At 42.8% G+C, this 14,765-nt stretch overlaps 1 protein-coding gene across 2 annotated transcripts in view; it reads left to right on the top strand.

Moving 5' to 3' along the window:
• The first annotated feature begins 4,939 nt into the window (after positions 1 to 4,939).
• The window catches only part of NDUFV3 (NADH:ubiquinone oxidoreductase subunit V3), an 85,048-nt gene continuing 75,222 nt past the window's right edge, over positions 4,940 to 14,765 (top strand). Inside the window, exon 1 of one of the 2 annotated variants that reach the window (XM_045002568.1) lies at positions 4,940 to 5,003. In XM_045002568.1, the coding sequence (XP_044858503.1) occupies positions 4,955 to 5,003 (49 nt within the window). In that variant the 5' untranslated portion in view covers positions 4,940 to 4,954. Of the gene's footprint in view, positions 5,004 to 7,835; positions 7,900 to 14,765 lie in introns of those variants that run through there. The other variant, XM_045002570.1, reaches the window with a different exon arrangement.

The following is a 14,765-nucleotide window of genomic DNA, read 5'->3' on the forward strand; positions in this document are numbered from 1 at the left end:
TGTTGCCTTAAGCGGAAGATGCTGTAGCTTTTCTTTATACACAGTCTCGGAGATCAGTGAGACGGCTGCACCGGTGTCCAGTTCCATGCGTATACGTTTGCCATCCAATAACGGGGTTACCCAGTATTCATGTGAGCCCATTGCCAAAGACAAAACATGCAGTGCCACTTCCTCTTGTGATGAGGTGTCACCTTGATCATCCTGGGTCTGCTCTAGGGTATGCAGGGTTCCTCTTTTTGTCGGCCAGACCACAGGCCTCTTTTTCTTTTGTTTACAGGCACACTCAATGTGTCCCTTTTTGCCACAGTGTCGACACACCAGGTCCTTACACCAGCATTCTGATGCCTGGTGACCCGGCTTACCACAGCGGTAACATTCTTGACTCTGCACAGTTTTGTGGGTTGGTTCTTGTGACACTTTTTGCACCCTAGGGGGTGCACCGATGTATTGTGCCTCCCTTGTAGCCAGTTCCATGGAGACAGCAATATCAACAGCCTTCTGTAAGGTAAGCTGAGCCTCTGTCAGTAGGCGCTTCCGTATAGCTTCACTGTACAGGCCACACACTAACCTGTCACGCAGGGCATCATGTAACATCTCTTTAAATTCACAGTGTTCTGCTAGCTTTTTTAAAATGGCTACAAATTGTACAACTGTTTCATCTTCCTTTTGGTCTCTTTTGTGGAACCTATATCTTTCAGCAATTACCAGTGGTTTTGGGGAGAAATGAGACCCCAAGATTTCCACAATGTCACTGTAAGATTTAGTCTCAGGCTTAACAGGGTGTAGTAAGCTGCGTAGCAGAGAGTAGGTTTTAGCCCCTACAACAGTTAAGAATATTGGCACCTTCTTCGCTTCTGTAATGTCATTTGCAATACCAAAAAGCTCAAAACGCTCAGTATACACATGCCACTGCTCTGTATTTTCATCAAAAGGCTCCAGGGGCCTGATCAGAGTAGCCATGATTTTTAGTTTCACTTTCACAGTCAGTGTAAACAAGCAGCTTTTTTGTTTGTTTGTTCTTTACCTTAACTTCTACTTCCTTCTGTTACTGGAGCAGCACCGGAGTCTCACCCTCGTCGCCAGTGTTATATCCTTGGGGCAGCCGGTGTAGGAAGCAATCACTTGAGGCCAGAGAGCAGGCAGCTAACCAAAACCTCCATTTTATTTACATATATACAGAGAGCTTCCCAGCCGGTTGAAACCGGTTGAGCTAACCCATAATAATCTAACTCAGTTGCCATAGCAACAAAACCATGACAACCAAATACACAACACCTGTGTCATTCTAGGGTTCTGTAAAATGTAAACTATCACCAGTAAAAACAACACAGAAATTAGCCCACTTGGTTGCAAAGACAGACTTTGCAGTATGAACTGATGCAATGTAGACTTCCTGAGACAATAGACAGACATCTCGAACCAATCACCCTAAAGAGTGGGTGGGTGATTGGCCCCAGTCATTTCAGTTCATTACATTAGCTCTGAAGCCTAGTGGTAATGTTATAAACGTCAACAATGATAAATGTTTCACTGGTGATTATTTTAACAGAAACACCCAGCTAATGTTCTTAGCTCCATAGCACCATCTTTTCTGTCCCAGGCTCTCAGGCCAAGATCCTCAAAGGTATTCCACTGAAGTTAGGCATCTAAAAAACTTTCAGGATCTGAGCCTTAGTGCCTGTGCCTTTCTTCTGACTCAGTCCCCATCAAGAGGATTGAGCAGCGGGGAGATAAATCAACTACTGCTGGACTTCCCCACTCCCTGTTCAGAAGAAGGGGAAGAATAAAAATAACATTTTTTCCTGTACTTCTGCGCCCCCCCCATCCTGTCAGAAATGTCATTATCTGTTTCTGAGTCACTGATAGCTCAGAATAAATTGATCTTGAATGTTTACAGATCAGTGTCCTGACAGATAAAGCGCAAGATGGGGTATTAGTTGGTGCCTGGCACAGACCACCAACTAACACTAGGGAACAGGATGATTGATTCCTATACTTGGTACTTTAAAAGGATCAGTTTCACAAAGCTGCAAACAATTATGGGCCAAGTCAGCTGAGAGGAAGAATTTAATTAGAAAACTGTGAATCATAATTAGAAATCATTTAATAACACCTTACTAGATGCCCAAAAATCCACAATCCCACAATTGAGGAAGAAGGCTGTGCTGTTTAAAAACACAACTTGGTTTGGAAGGAAAGTGAAGGCAGTTATTAAAAAATAACAAAATAATATATGATAAATGGAAGAAAGGGGAAGTTGAGAGTAATGAATATAAATCAGAAGTTAGAAATTATAGAAAATTGACAAGGGAAGCAAAGGAACATCAGGAGAAATCTATGGCTGGCAGAGTTAAGGACAATAAGAAGGGGTTGTTGTTGTTGTTGTTGTTTTTTAAATTAGAACAAAAAGAATCCTGACAATGATATTGGTCCATTACTAGTTGGAAATGATAGAATTATCAGTAACAATGCAGAAAAGGCAGAAGAGTTCAATAAATATTTCTGTTGTGTATTTGGGGGAAATGGCTGATAGAGTCGCATGATATGGTGATGATAATGCTTTTTCCAGGCCATTAGTATCACTAGAGGATGTTAAACAATAGCTACTAAAGTTGAACTTTTTAAAATCAGAAGGTCCAGACAACTTGCATCCAAGAGCTTTAAAACAGATGGCTGAGGAGCTCGCTGGACCATGAATGTTGATGTTCAATAAGTATTGGAACATTGGGGACGTTCCAGAAGACTGGAAGAAAGCTAATGTTATGCCAATTTTTAAAAGGGGTAAATGGGATGATCCATGTAATTAGTGGCCTGTCTGCCAGATATCGCTCCCAAGCAAGATCATGGAGCAGCTGATATGGGACTCAACTCATAAAGAATTAAAGGAAGATAATGCAAATCAACATAGGTTTACAGAAAATAGTTCCTGTCAAACTAACTTGATATATTTTTTTGATGAGATTACAAATTTGGTTGATAAAGGTAATAGCATTGCATTAATATACTTGGACTTCTATAAGGCATTTGACTTGGTACTGCATGACACTTTGATTAAAAAATAATAATGATGCAGAATTACCATGGCACACATAAAATGGATTAAAAACTTGTTCACTCACAAGTGTCAAATTGTAATTGTAAATGAGAAATTGTCATTGAGTGGCTGCATTTTCAGTAGGGTCCACAAGGATCGGTTCTTGGCCCTATGCTCTTCAACATGCTTATCAGTGACCTGGAAGAAAACACAAAATCATCACGGATAAAGTTTGCAGATGACTCAAAAATTTGGGTAGTGGTAAATAATGAAGATGAGAGGTTACTGACACAAAGCGATCTGGATTGCTTGGTAAACTGGGCACAAGAAAACAGTATGCATTTTAATACTGCTAAATGTAAATGTACATCTAGAAACAGGGACTGTAGGACATACTTACAGAATTGGGGACTCTATTGTGAGAAGCAGTGACTCTCAAAAAGATTTTGGGGTTTTGGTGGATAATCAGCTGAACACGAGTTCCCAGTGACTCTGTGGCCAAAAGGGCTAACGCAATCCTGGGATGCACAAAGAGGGGAATCTCAAGTTCATAGAATATTAGGGTTGGAAAGGACCTCAGGAGATCATTTAGTCCAACCCCCTGCTCAAAGCAGGACCAATCCCTAAATGGCTCCCTTAAGGATTGAACTCAACCCTGGGTTTAGCAGGCCAATGCTCAAACCACTGAGCTATCCTTCTCCCCTAAGTTGGAGTAGAGAGGTTATTTTACTTCTGTATTTGGCTCTCGTGCAACCACTGTTACAATATTGTGTCCAGTTCTGGAGCCCACAATTCAAAAAGGATGTTGATAAATTGGAGAGGGTTCAGAGAAGACCTATGAGTGATAGATTCAAGAAACTCAGTCTATTTAGCTTAACAAAGAGTTAGTTAAGCTCTAGTCATCTGTAACCAATCTCTGAAGACTTGATCACATTCTATAAATATCTACATGTAACACAAATATTTAATAATGGGCTCTTCAATCTAACCGAGCAAGGTATAACATGATCCAATGACTGGAAGTTGAAGCTAGACAAATTCAGCCTGGATATAAGGCATAAATTTTTGCCAATGAGGATAATTAACAACTGGAACACTTTACCTGGGCTGTGGGGGTTTCTTCATCACTGGCAATTTTTAAATCAAGATTGGCTGTTTTTCTAAAAGCTACTCTCAATTAATTATTTTGGGGAAGTTCTGTGCCTGTGTTACAAAGGAGATCAGACTGGACTATCACAATTGTCCTTTCTGGCCTTGGAATCTATGAATCACTGAAGTCTGCTGGCGCAGCTGGTGAGGAGCAGTTGTCTCTGAGTCACCTCTCTTTTAAATGATCCACCTGCCAGTGCTCTAAGAGAGGTGGTGGAGGAGAAAAGTATTCATTATGGTAGAGCCACTATAGAGTCTGGGCAGCTCTCTGTGGAAGATTTCCCATTGGAGTCTGCACTGAGGTGAGATTGGGGAGGAGAACTCTTCCTTGGCTCCTTTTGGGTAGTTAGCACCAACAGGTAATGTTAGTGAGCCCAGAGGGATTATACCCAGAAGCTTCTTGCACCCTCTCACTTGAGCACCCATTCAGAGCCCAACTATAGTAACTAAGTAAAGGCCACACTCTACCCTCAGTCCTTGTGCAAAGTTCCCATTGACATCAGTGAGTTCTGGTGTGCTGGGAGCCATATCATATGATAAACTTGTAGCCATGGTGCCAGCCCCCTCTTCAAAATGAAATATGGACCTCCCATAGAATGTGTCTGATGCCCCTGCCCTACGATTTGTCACACCTAGGATACTAACGGCCCTATGGAACTAAACCAAGTTCTCTCAGTCACAACCAAGCTCTGGGAATTCTAGAATAACCAGGTTACAGTAGGGTGGCCTGCTGAGCAAGATCAAAAGAGCCTACATCCTCTGCAAGCTGCCATGGAGATGCAGGAGGCCTGTTTTCCACAGCTGGCCCCAGGAAAGGGAGGTGTGAGTGTGAGTGCCCATGCACTCTGTAACTTGCAGTAATGTGGATATCAGCTTTGTGAAGTGTTACTGTGTGTCCAAATGGAAGTTTGTGCAGCCATATATGCCCTTCCCTGTTCAGAATTAATTGAGTCCACGGTAGACAGGGAGTGAAAGGAATTGGTGTCAGTCACTGAGCACTGCATCTTAAACCTAGCAAGTAGAAGTAAGGAACATATTGCACCTAATTAAGGAACAGATGCTAATAGAAAGGAACCAATCCAGAAAACCAGGAACAGTTGGTCACTCTAACTCTTGGCTAAATGCTATTTTGAAGTCACAATATAGCATCTGAGAAATACTCTTAGCTGTTAAATTTGCATCCAAACTTTTTGCCTTTAAAAATTCATTCTCCAAGTCTAAAGAACATTAGATGTGTCAATTAGCATGGAACATAAGAGAAGGAAAAGAAAACATATAACTGGCAAACTTGCTTTTCCCTCTGCCAATGCTGCTTGCTACAAAAGGATTCCAATTAAATGTTCAGCATATACAAAGCAGCAGATATTTAGTCCTGATAGAAATACATGCTGTTTTAGGCAATGTGGTGACTATAATGTGTATTTTTCTATCTTCAGAGGTGGTAATGTCCCTTTCTGTTCCTACTTGTAAGGCCCCCATCCATTCCCAAAGGAAGCCACAATAGTGCAACAAATCTGAAAGCCTCTCATCTTCTCCAATTTTTTTGTCTTTTCAAGGTTCTTTTATTCTCTGTTACACAACACCAGAGGCTCCTTTTTACCAAATGGCATGAATAAATGCATTCAATTTTATGTAAAAGCAGCATCTACTAGCAAGCAAAATACAGGGCCCTACAATTCTTTTTATGTCTGTTACTCACTGTTTAAAATGTCATGGAAAAGTGATATTTAGGTATCGTACTTCTCATGAATACAAGGCACTAATAGCTTGCAAAGGACCTATGCTTATTTAAGAAGTCCAATGCATTAACTAGGTCATTATATTATCTAACAAAGGACATTGAAATCCATATTGGCTATCATCTACATCCAATTACCTCACTCCCCTTACTACACAGCTGTTGTGTTCAACAATTATCAGTGAACAGCAAGAGAAGGAAGCAGCACAAAACTTTTATAGTCCCTGGTTCAAAATATCTTGGGTTGTGGGTTTTTAAATTTTTTGTCACCAAATAGGGATGACCTTCATGGGACTGGATTATGTTTACAATAAAGGGCTTTTCCAGGCGTTTGACATTCTCAAAAGCTATTTATCACCTCATATACTCCTCTGCCAAGAATATTTTCTCAGAGACAATGCATGTCATCAGTCATTAGAATTCAATTATTAGTGGTTTTCCAGTCACAGCTACTGTCAAAAACATGCAAGATTTAAACACTATTACAATCATAACTACTGCATGTGGGCCCAGATTTTAAATCCTTGGATCCAAGCCTGACATTCATTTCAGTTCTGGGATGAATCCCAAACTAGATGAGGCCTATTTTCTAAAACCAACTCAGATTCAGAGGAAGATGGTAACAATTTCACTAAAATGGCTGATCGTAGCAGATTACCCCCATCTTGAATTCAAATGTCACAGGCTCAAACTCTAGCCTAAAACCAAACACTCTCTCTTTGGCCTATCTCTAATATGAACTCTTCTACAGTATTTACCTACATAAACATATAGAATGGTAGCATTTCACTAGAAGCCTATTACAGTATTTTGGAATATAGCTAGCCTTGCCCAGGAACAATTACACATCATCAGGAAGGTAGAGGCTCTGAAGGTAAAAGTAAAAGTTACTGTCTTAGACTGTATATACTAAATGGATTTGTCTTGGACTCCAAGCAGAAATTCCAATAGACTTCATTAGAACCCCTCAGCAGGTATCTTGATTTCTAGTTGTTTCTGTACCTTTCTAGTGGAGGAACAGTCTTATTAGATCTATTTATGGTAACACCTAAGGTCCTCAATGAGGACTAGAGATGGGTGGGAGAGGGGTTGTTTTGTTAGGCACTGTGAAAACATAAAGAAAAACAGTCCCCACCCCAAAGAGCTCGCAGCTTCCCTGGACAAGGCATGCAGATAAGTTCAACAAGCAATAGGAGGCGAGAGAGGACAAGAGCTACAGTAAGAGATTATATGGTTTCCTGACTAGGCGAGCATCTTGATGATGCTGAATTGGTAAATGTGTTTTTTCTTCCTCCATTCTTGCTACAAATTATGCCTGTTTACATTTGGCTGTGGAGAGAAGGGGTTGTGTGGTCTTTGTTTATTTGGTGACTGACATGAAGGAGAGAAGTGGTGGTAGTTACAGGAACTGATCATTTAAGGAACCCTAGACTACAAGACCTATTGCATTGCTCCAAAACTTAGTTGCCAGTTGGAACCAACTGAAATTTTTCACCTGGAATTTCCATTAGGGTCCAGCTGACTTTTTGGCAACGATGATCACAGCATGTTCCATCTCCAGCAGTTGGAGGAGCAATTGCCTGCCTAACATTACAGTCTGCAGCACTGACCGGATTAAATAACTGTTACAGCTGCTTTCTGGTTGGTGGAGCTCTGCTAGATAATTTAGCAGACATCGTGGCATATATTGGTTGTTTGCTGCTCAAAGGAGCAAAACCTCTGATCCAAATATCCCCACTGGATCCACCATGAATTTTGTGCCTTGAATTTACCTATTTTCAAGAACACTTTTAATAATGTTTTGTACTGAATTTTATAGGATCATTACAAGTGCAACCTCTAAGCTTTTTATTGCCATGATCAGTTCAATTAGCTGCACAGAGAACACTGAACTAATAATGAAACAGAACAAAGTGCAGTGAAGTGAAAATGGGGTTCCTTTATTCCACCCAACAAAGGATCCTCCTGGAGCTTGCCTGTAAGTGTGGGTGTAACTAACTAGACAATGAACAGATGACCTAGAAATCAGTGGTTACTATACAAATAGCAATGAGGAGGAGAGAGACAGAACTGTATTATAACAGGGCCATGTCTTTGTCAGGTCTCTTCAATTGTAAGGTAAGGGCTCATTAATGTACAGCCCTCAGTTGGGGGTGATGCAGGTATTCACTGCTCCAGCAGGAGCTCCAAGAAGGCTGGGGCCAGATTCTTCCCTTCCCTACACTGGTCCTGGGATTGATGGGAAATGGCTGGTACCTACTCAGTTCTGGGACTAAACTAGCCATCAGCACAGGTTAGAAATTGTGCCTGGAGCTGCCCATGACCAGAGGTGCTGGAACTAGGGGTGCGGGGGATGCAGCAGCACCCTCTGGCTTGAAGTGGTTTCCATTATATACAGGGTTTACAGTTCGGTCCAATGGCTCTCAGCTCTCAATTATACAGATTGTTCCAGCACCCCTGTCCATGGCCCTGAAGAGCCTTCTACAGCTGGTTAACAGCCATGGCATAGACACAAATCATTCCCATTTCCACCTGCCTTAGAATGTGCTCTGCACTGAGGGCTTCAGGATAGGGTTGGGAGCTGGGGTGCAGAGCTGATGAATGTTATGATGAGGAATCCTACTGTCAGGAATATCTTCCCAGGGGGATTTTCTAGCTGGCACAAAGAGGCTGCAGTGCAGAGACGAATACTTCCCATTGTGTCTCAGTGACTCACAGGAGAGACTGTGTGCATAGGCGCCGACTCCGTGTGTGCTCCGGGGCTGGAGCACCCATGAGGAAAAATTAGTGGGTGCTCTGCGCCCAGTGGCAGCCAAGCTCCCCTCCCCTCTGAGCATACCGCATCCCACTCCTCCACCTACCTCCCAGCATTTCCTGCCTGGCTGCCGCCAAAGAGCTGTAGCAAGCTCTGGGAGGGAGGGGGAGGAGTGGGAATGTGGCATGCTCAGGGGAGGGGGTGGGGACGGGGTGGGGATTTGGGGAGGGAGTTGGAATAGGGGCAGGGAGGAGGTGCAGTTGGGGCAGGGACTTTGGGGAAGGGGTTTGAATGGGGGTGGGGAAGAGGTGGGGTGGGGCAGGGACGGGACTTTGGGGAAGGGATGGACTGGGGGTGGGGCCAGGGGCAGAGGGTGGGGTTGAGCACCCAGGGAAAAGAGGGGAAGTCCGGCACCTATGACTGTGTGATCACAACATCCCTTAAGGGGGTGCAGGGTATGCTCCCATCCTCATCCAGCCATAGCGCCGACTTCTCCCTGTCTCTTTTGAGTAGCTAGCACAAGCCTTTCTGCTCAGGAGAGCACAAGAATTGCAATAACAGCCATCCCCTTGAATCCTTCTCAGGGGCTGGCTGCAATCTACCCTTTTGCCTTTGTTACTTTAACTCTCCAATCAGTATCCTGTTATATAGGGAACTCAGCTTGCTTCTTAGTGAATAAGGCAGGTTGCTGTGTCACAAAAATATCCCAGAGTAATTGGCAGGCTGGCTGACTTTCTGTAAAAGGCTCAAGGGTTGAATGGGTATGGAGAATTAAATACCTTCTCAGCTCAGGGCTGGTCCCTCTAGCTCAGGAGTGAGAGAAAGCAGGTGGATGCTTACACTGCTGATGATTGCATTCTGTTTGTCCTATAGGCAAAGAACTTCATTTACTGCTTCCATTTCATTGCCCACAGCTTTCTTGAGCACTATTTTTTTAACAGAGAGCTCCACTGTGACATAAATTTAGAGCTAAAGCCTTTACTCATGTAAGTAATATTTACTTCACCTGCATTGGGGAAGGAACAAACTCATGAATGAGGTGTGTAGAGCTGATTCCTCTTTCTTTACAACAAATGGATGATTTCTTCATTTCTCATCTTTCATTGAGTCATTGTCTTGTCCATGTGCTCCATAATTTGCTTCTAATTACTTATGTCATATAATAATATCCTCTCCGGAGTGAGACCCTGGCATACTCTGAAGTGCTGCTCCATATTCTTCTCAGAAAACAACACTGGTACATGATTTAAAATAGCTTAAAGCTTCACTTAGCTAATCTCAAGATTCTCCCTGCAGACCTTTCAAAGTGGAGGGCAGCTAGAGGGCTGATTCATGTTTTGAATGATTGCCAGCTAAATGATATATCTGTCTCATCAGTGACATTTTCAGTGAAATGAGGATTTGGGTGGGAGGGGTTGATCATGATATAAGAAAAAATTGTTGTTGATCTTGCTAGTGAGTATATATTTTATTGGCATGGGGGTGCGTTTTAGCAATATTGATTATGATTTTATTAGATATTTTTAATATTGCAGAGTTTATATTAGCGCTAAGATTTTTTTAATAGAGAATTTTTTCTTTTTATTTTATTTAAAGTTTAGCGGCATAAGTTGTGGACTGGAGCTTTGTATTATGGTTTTGATTTAGCTTTGTTTTGATTTTTTGTAGTTAATTGCAGTATAAATGGCTGTTTTATTTTTGGATAGGTTAAGGCTGGAGCTTGAGCTAAAACTTGTTTTAATTGGCTTATGGCTTTTTCTTGTTTTATTTTCTTTTTTTAAGCTTGTGTAGTGGGGTTGAGGGGTTTTTGTAAAGTTTTTAATAAAATTTTGGAAATATTATTTTTCTAAATGATTTGAGAGTGGATATATTTGTGGGAGCTGGGAGTTAGGGGAATGCTTTTTTTATTTTAAGTCAGATTATATGTTGCAGTCATAACTGGTTTTTTGAGGGGCTATCTTATTTTTGCTTTTTTGGCTTTTTTTTGTAATTTTGTTTAGGATTTTTAAATTTGTTTGATTTGGATATAAATTAAAATATTTATGTAGGAGATTATATTGTTTTAGGTATTTTATTTTATATTGTTTATATGGGTGTGATAAATAATAGTATTAGGTTTATAGATATTTTTGTAAAACATAGTTGGTGTTTGAAAAGTGAAAGTAAAGTAATAATTGTTTTGATGTAAAGGGACAGTAAAGAAAGTATTGGTTAAACTACAAATAGAAATGATTGGGGGTTTTATAATGGAGGTTATTTTTTAATAAATGGATTTTTTGTTTTGGGGGTTTGCTTTTTGTGTTTGGATAGTTGTCTGAAAAGATTGATATAAATTAGTTATAATTACTTTGTTTCTTAACTGACCAAATACCATCACTTCTATTAAAATTAGCATTCTGTATAAAACAGCTTTTCTAGAAAGTTGAGAAATGTCTAATTTGAAGCTATGGATGTTATGGGAAATAAGACCAGTTAAAGTCAGTTTTGATCTCTAAATAAATTAGAAACTTTCTTTACTGACTAGCTGGCCAACCATGCATATTCCATAGCTCTCCCGGTCTTTAAAGCTCTCTCGTTAGTGATCTGAGTTAAGATCTGGATTATTTGCAATGGGTATAATTGGCAAGGGAAAAGAACTCCTCTTAGGCCGTGTCTACACTACAGAGTAAGTCGACTTCAGTTATGTCGACGATCATAAGCTTCTTTAATAACATCAGTGGAGCACATCCACATAATGCTCCTTGTGTCGGCTGAGCGTGTCCACAGTTGCTCTTGCACTGACAGAGCATTGCATCGTGGGTAGCTATCCCACTATGCAATTTGTCACGCTCTGCCCCTGGGAGCTCTGGGAACTGATAGTGGTGCATCATGGGACTGATGCAGTTCTTTCATTCGATCATTCCATGGGTTTCCTACTTCATTTTGTGCAGTTTTTCAACAGCCCTTGTAAACTGTGCACCCACCATCTCTGCCTGAGAGCATGGATCCTCAGCTGCTGATCATTCTGGTGATGCGCGTTATGAACACAACGCAGCTGGTCTTGCAGTATTTCATAAGCTGCGAAACAGAAAGTGAATCGGTGGTGCCTGCCCTGGTGTCTGCCATGGAAACAAATAATTGAAGATTGCTGCTAGCGTTCACAGACCAGTTTGCCATGGTGGACTATCGGTACTGGACTTGGGAAAGAAGCACTGAGTGGTGGGATCACAGCGTGATGCATGTATGAGATGACGAGCAGTGGCTGCAGAACTTTTGGATGTGCAAATCCACATTCCTGGAACTCGCCCTAGCCCTGCTCTGCAAGGATACCAGAGTGAGAGCTGCCCCCGCTGTGGAAAAGCAAGTGGCAATTGCTGTGTGGAAGCTGGCAACTCCAGACTGCTATCAGTTAGTCGCAAATCAGTTTGGAGTTGGAAAGTTCACCATGGGCGTTTCGGTGATGTAAGTGTGCAGGGCCATTAATCACTTCCTGCTACGAAGGACTGACTCTTGGTAATGTGCAGGAAATAATTGATGGCCACCACTTCCTCCTCGGGGTTGAGTCTGCTGGCCACTGCCTCCAGTCCCCTCCAAGTATCCACGTGGCTCATGGAGATGGGGTTGCCACCGAGCATAGCGTGCAGCTCCTTATAGAAGCGGCATGTCTTCAGCGCTGCACCAGAGCTATGGTTGGCATCCCTTGCCTTCTGGCACACCTGCCTCACCACCTTGATTTTAGCACTACACTGCTGCGCATCCCTTTCATGCCCCTAACAATCAGCCTATAGGTATCGAAATTCCTATGACTGGTGCAAAGTTGCGACTGCACAGCTTCCTCTCCCCATATACTCCTGAGATCAAACTGCTCTGGTGTGCTCCACATTTGAGCACGTCTGCTGCGTAAAGCTGGCACGGTCAGCTGGGAAGGTGCTGTGTGAACTGTGTAGGCCAAGCTAACAGGAAAAGGAATTTCAAAAATTCATGGGCCTTTGAAGGGGGGAGGGCCACATATCTGTGTGCCTTCAGAGCAGCAGAGTTCAAACTGCTGACCAGCGTGGTCATGATGGGCATTGTGGGACACCTCCTGGAGGCCAGTTAGGGTGATATAACCAAATAAAGTGTCTACACTGTTGCTGTGTCACTCTAACTATGTCACAAAAAACTCTATGCTGCTCATCGAGGTGGTTTTATTGTGTCTGCATAGCAGGGGAGCTATATCAGCAGGAGGAGCATTTCGGTGTGTACACCTCCGCTGTTTTGTTGATTAAACTGTGTAGTGGAGATAAGGCATCTAGTTCTATCCCACAGAGTAGCCTTTGCTAAATAATGTGTATAAGTGTTTGGAGCGAGTGAATTTTGTTACTAATCCATTTTGACTGGGTTAGAGCACCTCCAGTCCACTACTGCTTTGAGCTGGCTGTCTTGATAATACCATAGAACAGGGGTGGGCAAACTACGGCCTGTGGGCCAGATCTGGCCTGCGAGCCATTTTAAGCCGGCCCTGAGCTCCTACTGGAGAGCGGGGGCCGGAGCTTGCCCCGCTCCAGCGCTCCAGCCGGGGCGCTGGGTCAGGAGGCTGCTCTAGCACTCCAGCTGCGGCGAGGGGCACGCCACGCTGCCCCCAGAAACCATAGCATGGCCCCAATGGGAGCTACAGGGGCGGTGCCTACAGATAGGATAGCGTGTAGAGCCACCTGGCCGCACCTCCACATAGGAGCTGGAGAAGGGACATGCCACTGCTTCCAGGAGACGCTTGAGGTAAGTGCTGCTCGGAGGCTGGACTCCTGAGCCTCTCCCCATTCCCCAACCCCCTGCCCCAGTTGTGATCCCCCTCCTGCTCTCCAAACCCCTCAATCCCAGCCCGGAGCACCCTCCTGCACCCCAGCCCTACCCCAGAGCCCGCACCCCCAGCCAGAATCTGCACCCCTGCCCTAGCCCTGATCCCCCCCCCCTCCCACCCTCCGAACCCCTTGGTCCCAGCCCAGAGCACCCTCCTACACCTCAGAGCCTGCACCCCCAACCAGAGCCCTCACCCCCTCCTGCACCCCAACCCCAATTTTGTGGGAATTCATGGCCCACCATACAATTTCTATTCCCCGATGTGGCCCTCAGGCCAAAAAGTTTGCCCACCCCCAGCATAGAATATTTGGAACAGCCTGTCTGCCCTGTTAAATGGGTGTCGATAGTATCTATATTCACTCTTGGTTTTCTTTTCTTCTTCCATATAAATTCTAACATCCTCCATATTCCTGTTATGATCATGTAAAGATTTTGTAACATGAAAAATATCCTTGGCAACATGTTCATTTTTACTGTAGCTATTCTTCCCAACCAAGAAATTGCATACTTCCTCCAGCACTCAAGATTTTTTTTTTTCATTTGCTGAAGTAGTAGTTTGACATTTTAAATCATAGAGCTCTTCTAGGTTGTTTGAGATTTGAATGCCTGGGTAGCTTATAAAATTTGTTGCCATCTGTACCCAGTGTTTTCTGGAGGGATGACTTCTCAGAGTCTGGCAAATTTATAGCTAGCATTTCAGCTTTGGCATAATTTACTCTAAATCCATATGCTTTTCCAAAGTCTTTAGATGCTAGTTTTAAGAAAATATTTGGTTTAGATAAAAATATTTCAGCTGCTTATAATACTATTTTATGATGTGTTCCTTCAAGCTTTATTTCTGTGAAAGATTCATGGTTTCTTACCCTGTGTGAACAGCTCCAGGGCCAGTGCAAACTGTAAAGGAGACCATGGACATCCCTTCTTAGTCTCTTTGAGTAATTCAAAAGGAGATTTAACCCCATGAACTCACACAGCTGCTCTTAGGCTGGTGTAAAGAGCAGTTTTCCATTGAAGGAACTGGGGACCATAGTTCATATGGTACAGGACTTGACACAAGAAAGCTCCACTCTATTGTATCAAAAGCTTTCTCTTTGTCAAGTGGTGATAAAAGAAATAGTTATTTTTATGTGGCATTATGGATGATACCAAGTACTCCCCAAATACTGTCTGACATTTGTCTATCCTTAATTTTAATTTGAGCTAGATTTATATAAACTGAGAGCATGAACTGCAATTGGCTAGCTAGTATTTTTTGCTAAAATCTTTGTCAT

The sequence above is a fragment of the Mauremys mutica genome, chromosome 1 (genome assembly GCF_020497125.1).
Source record: "Mauremys mutica isolate MM-2020 ecotype Southern chromosome 1, ASM2049712v1, whole genome shotgun sequence".
Taxonomy (NCBI): Eukaryota; Metazoa; Chordata; order Testudines; family Geoemydidae; genus Mauremys; species Mauremys mutica.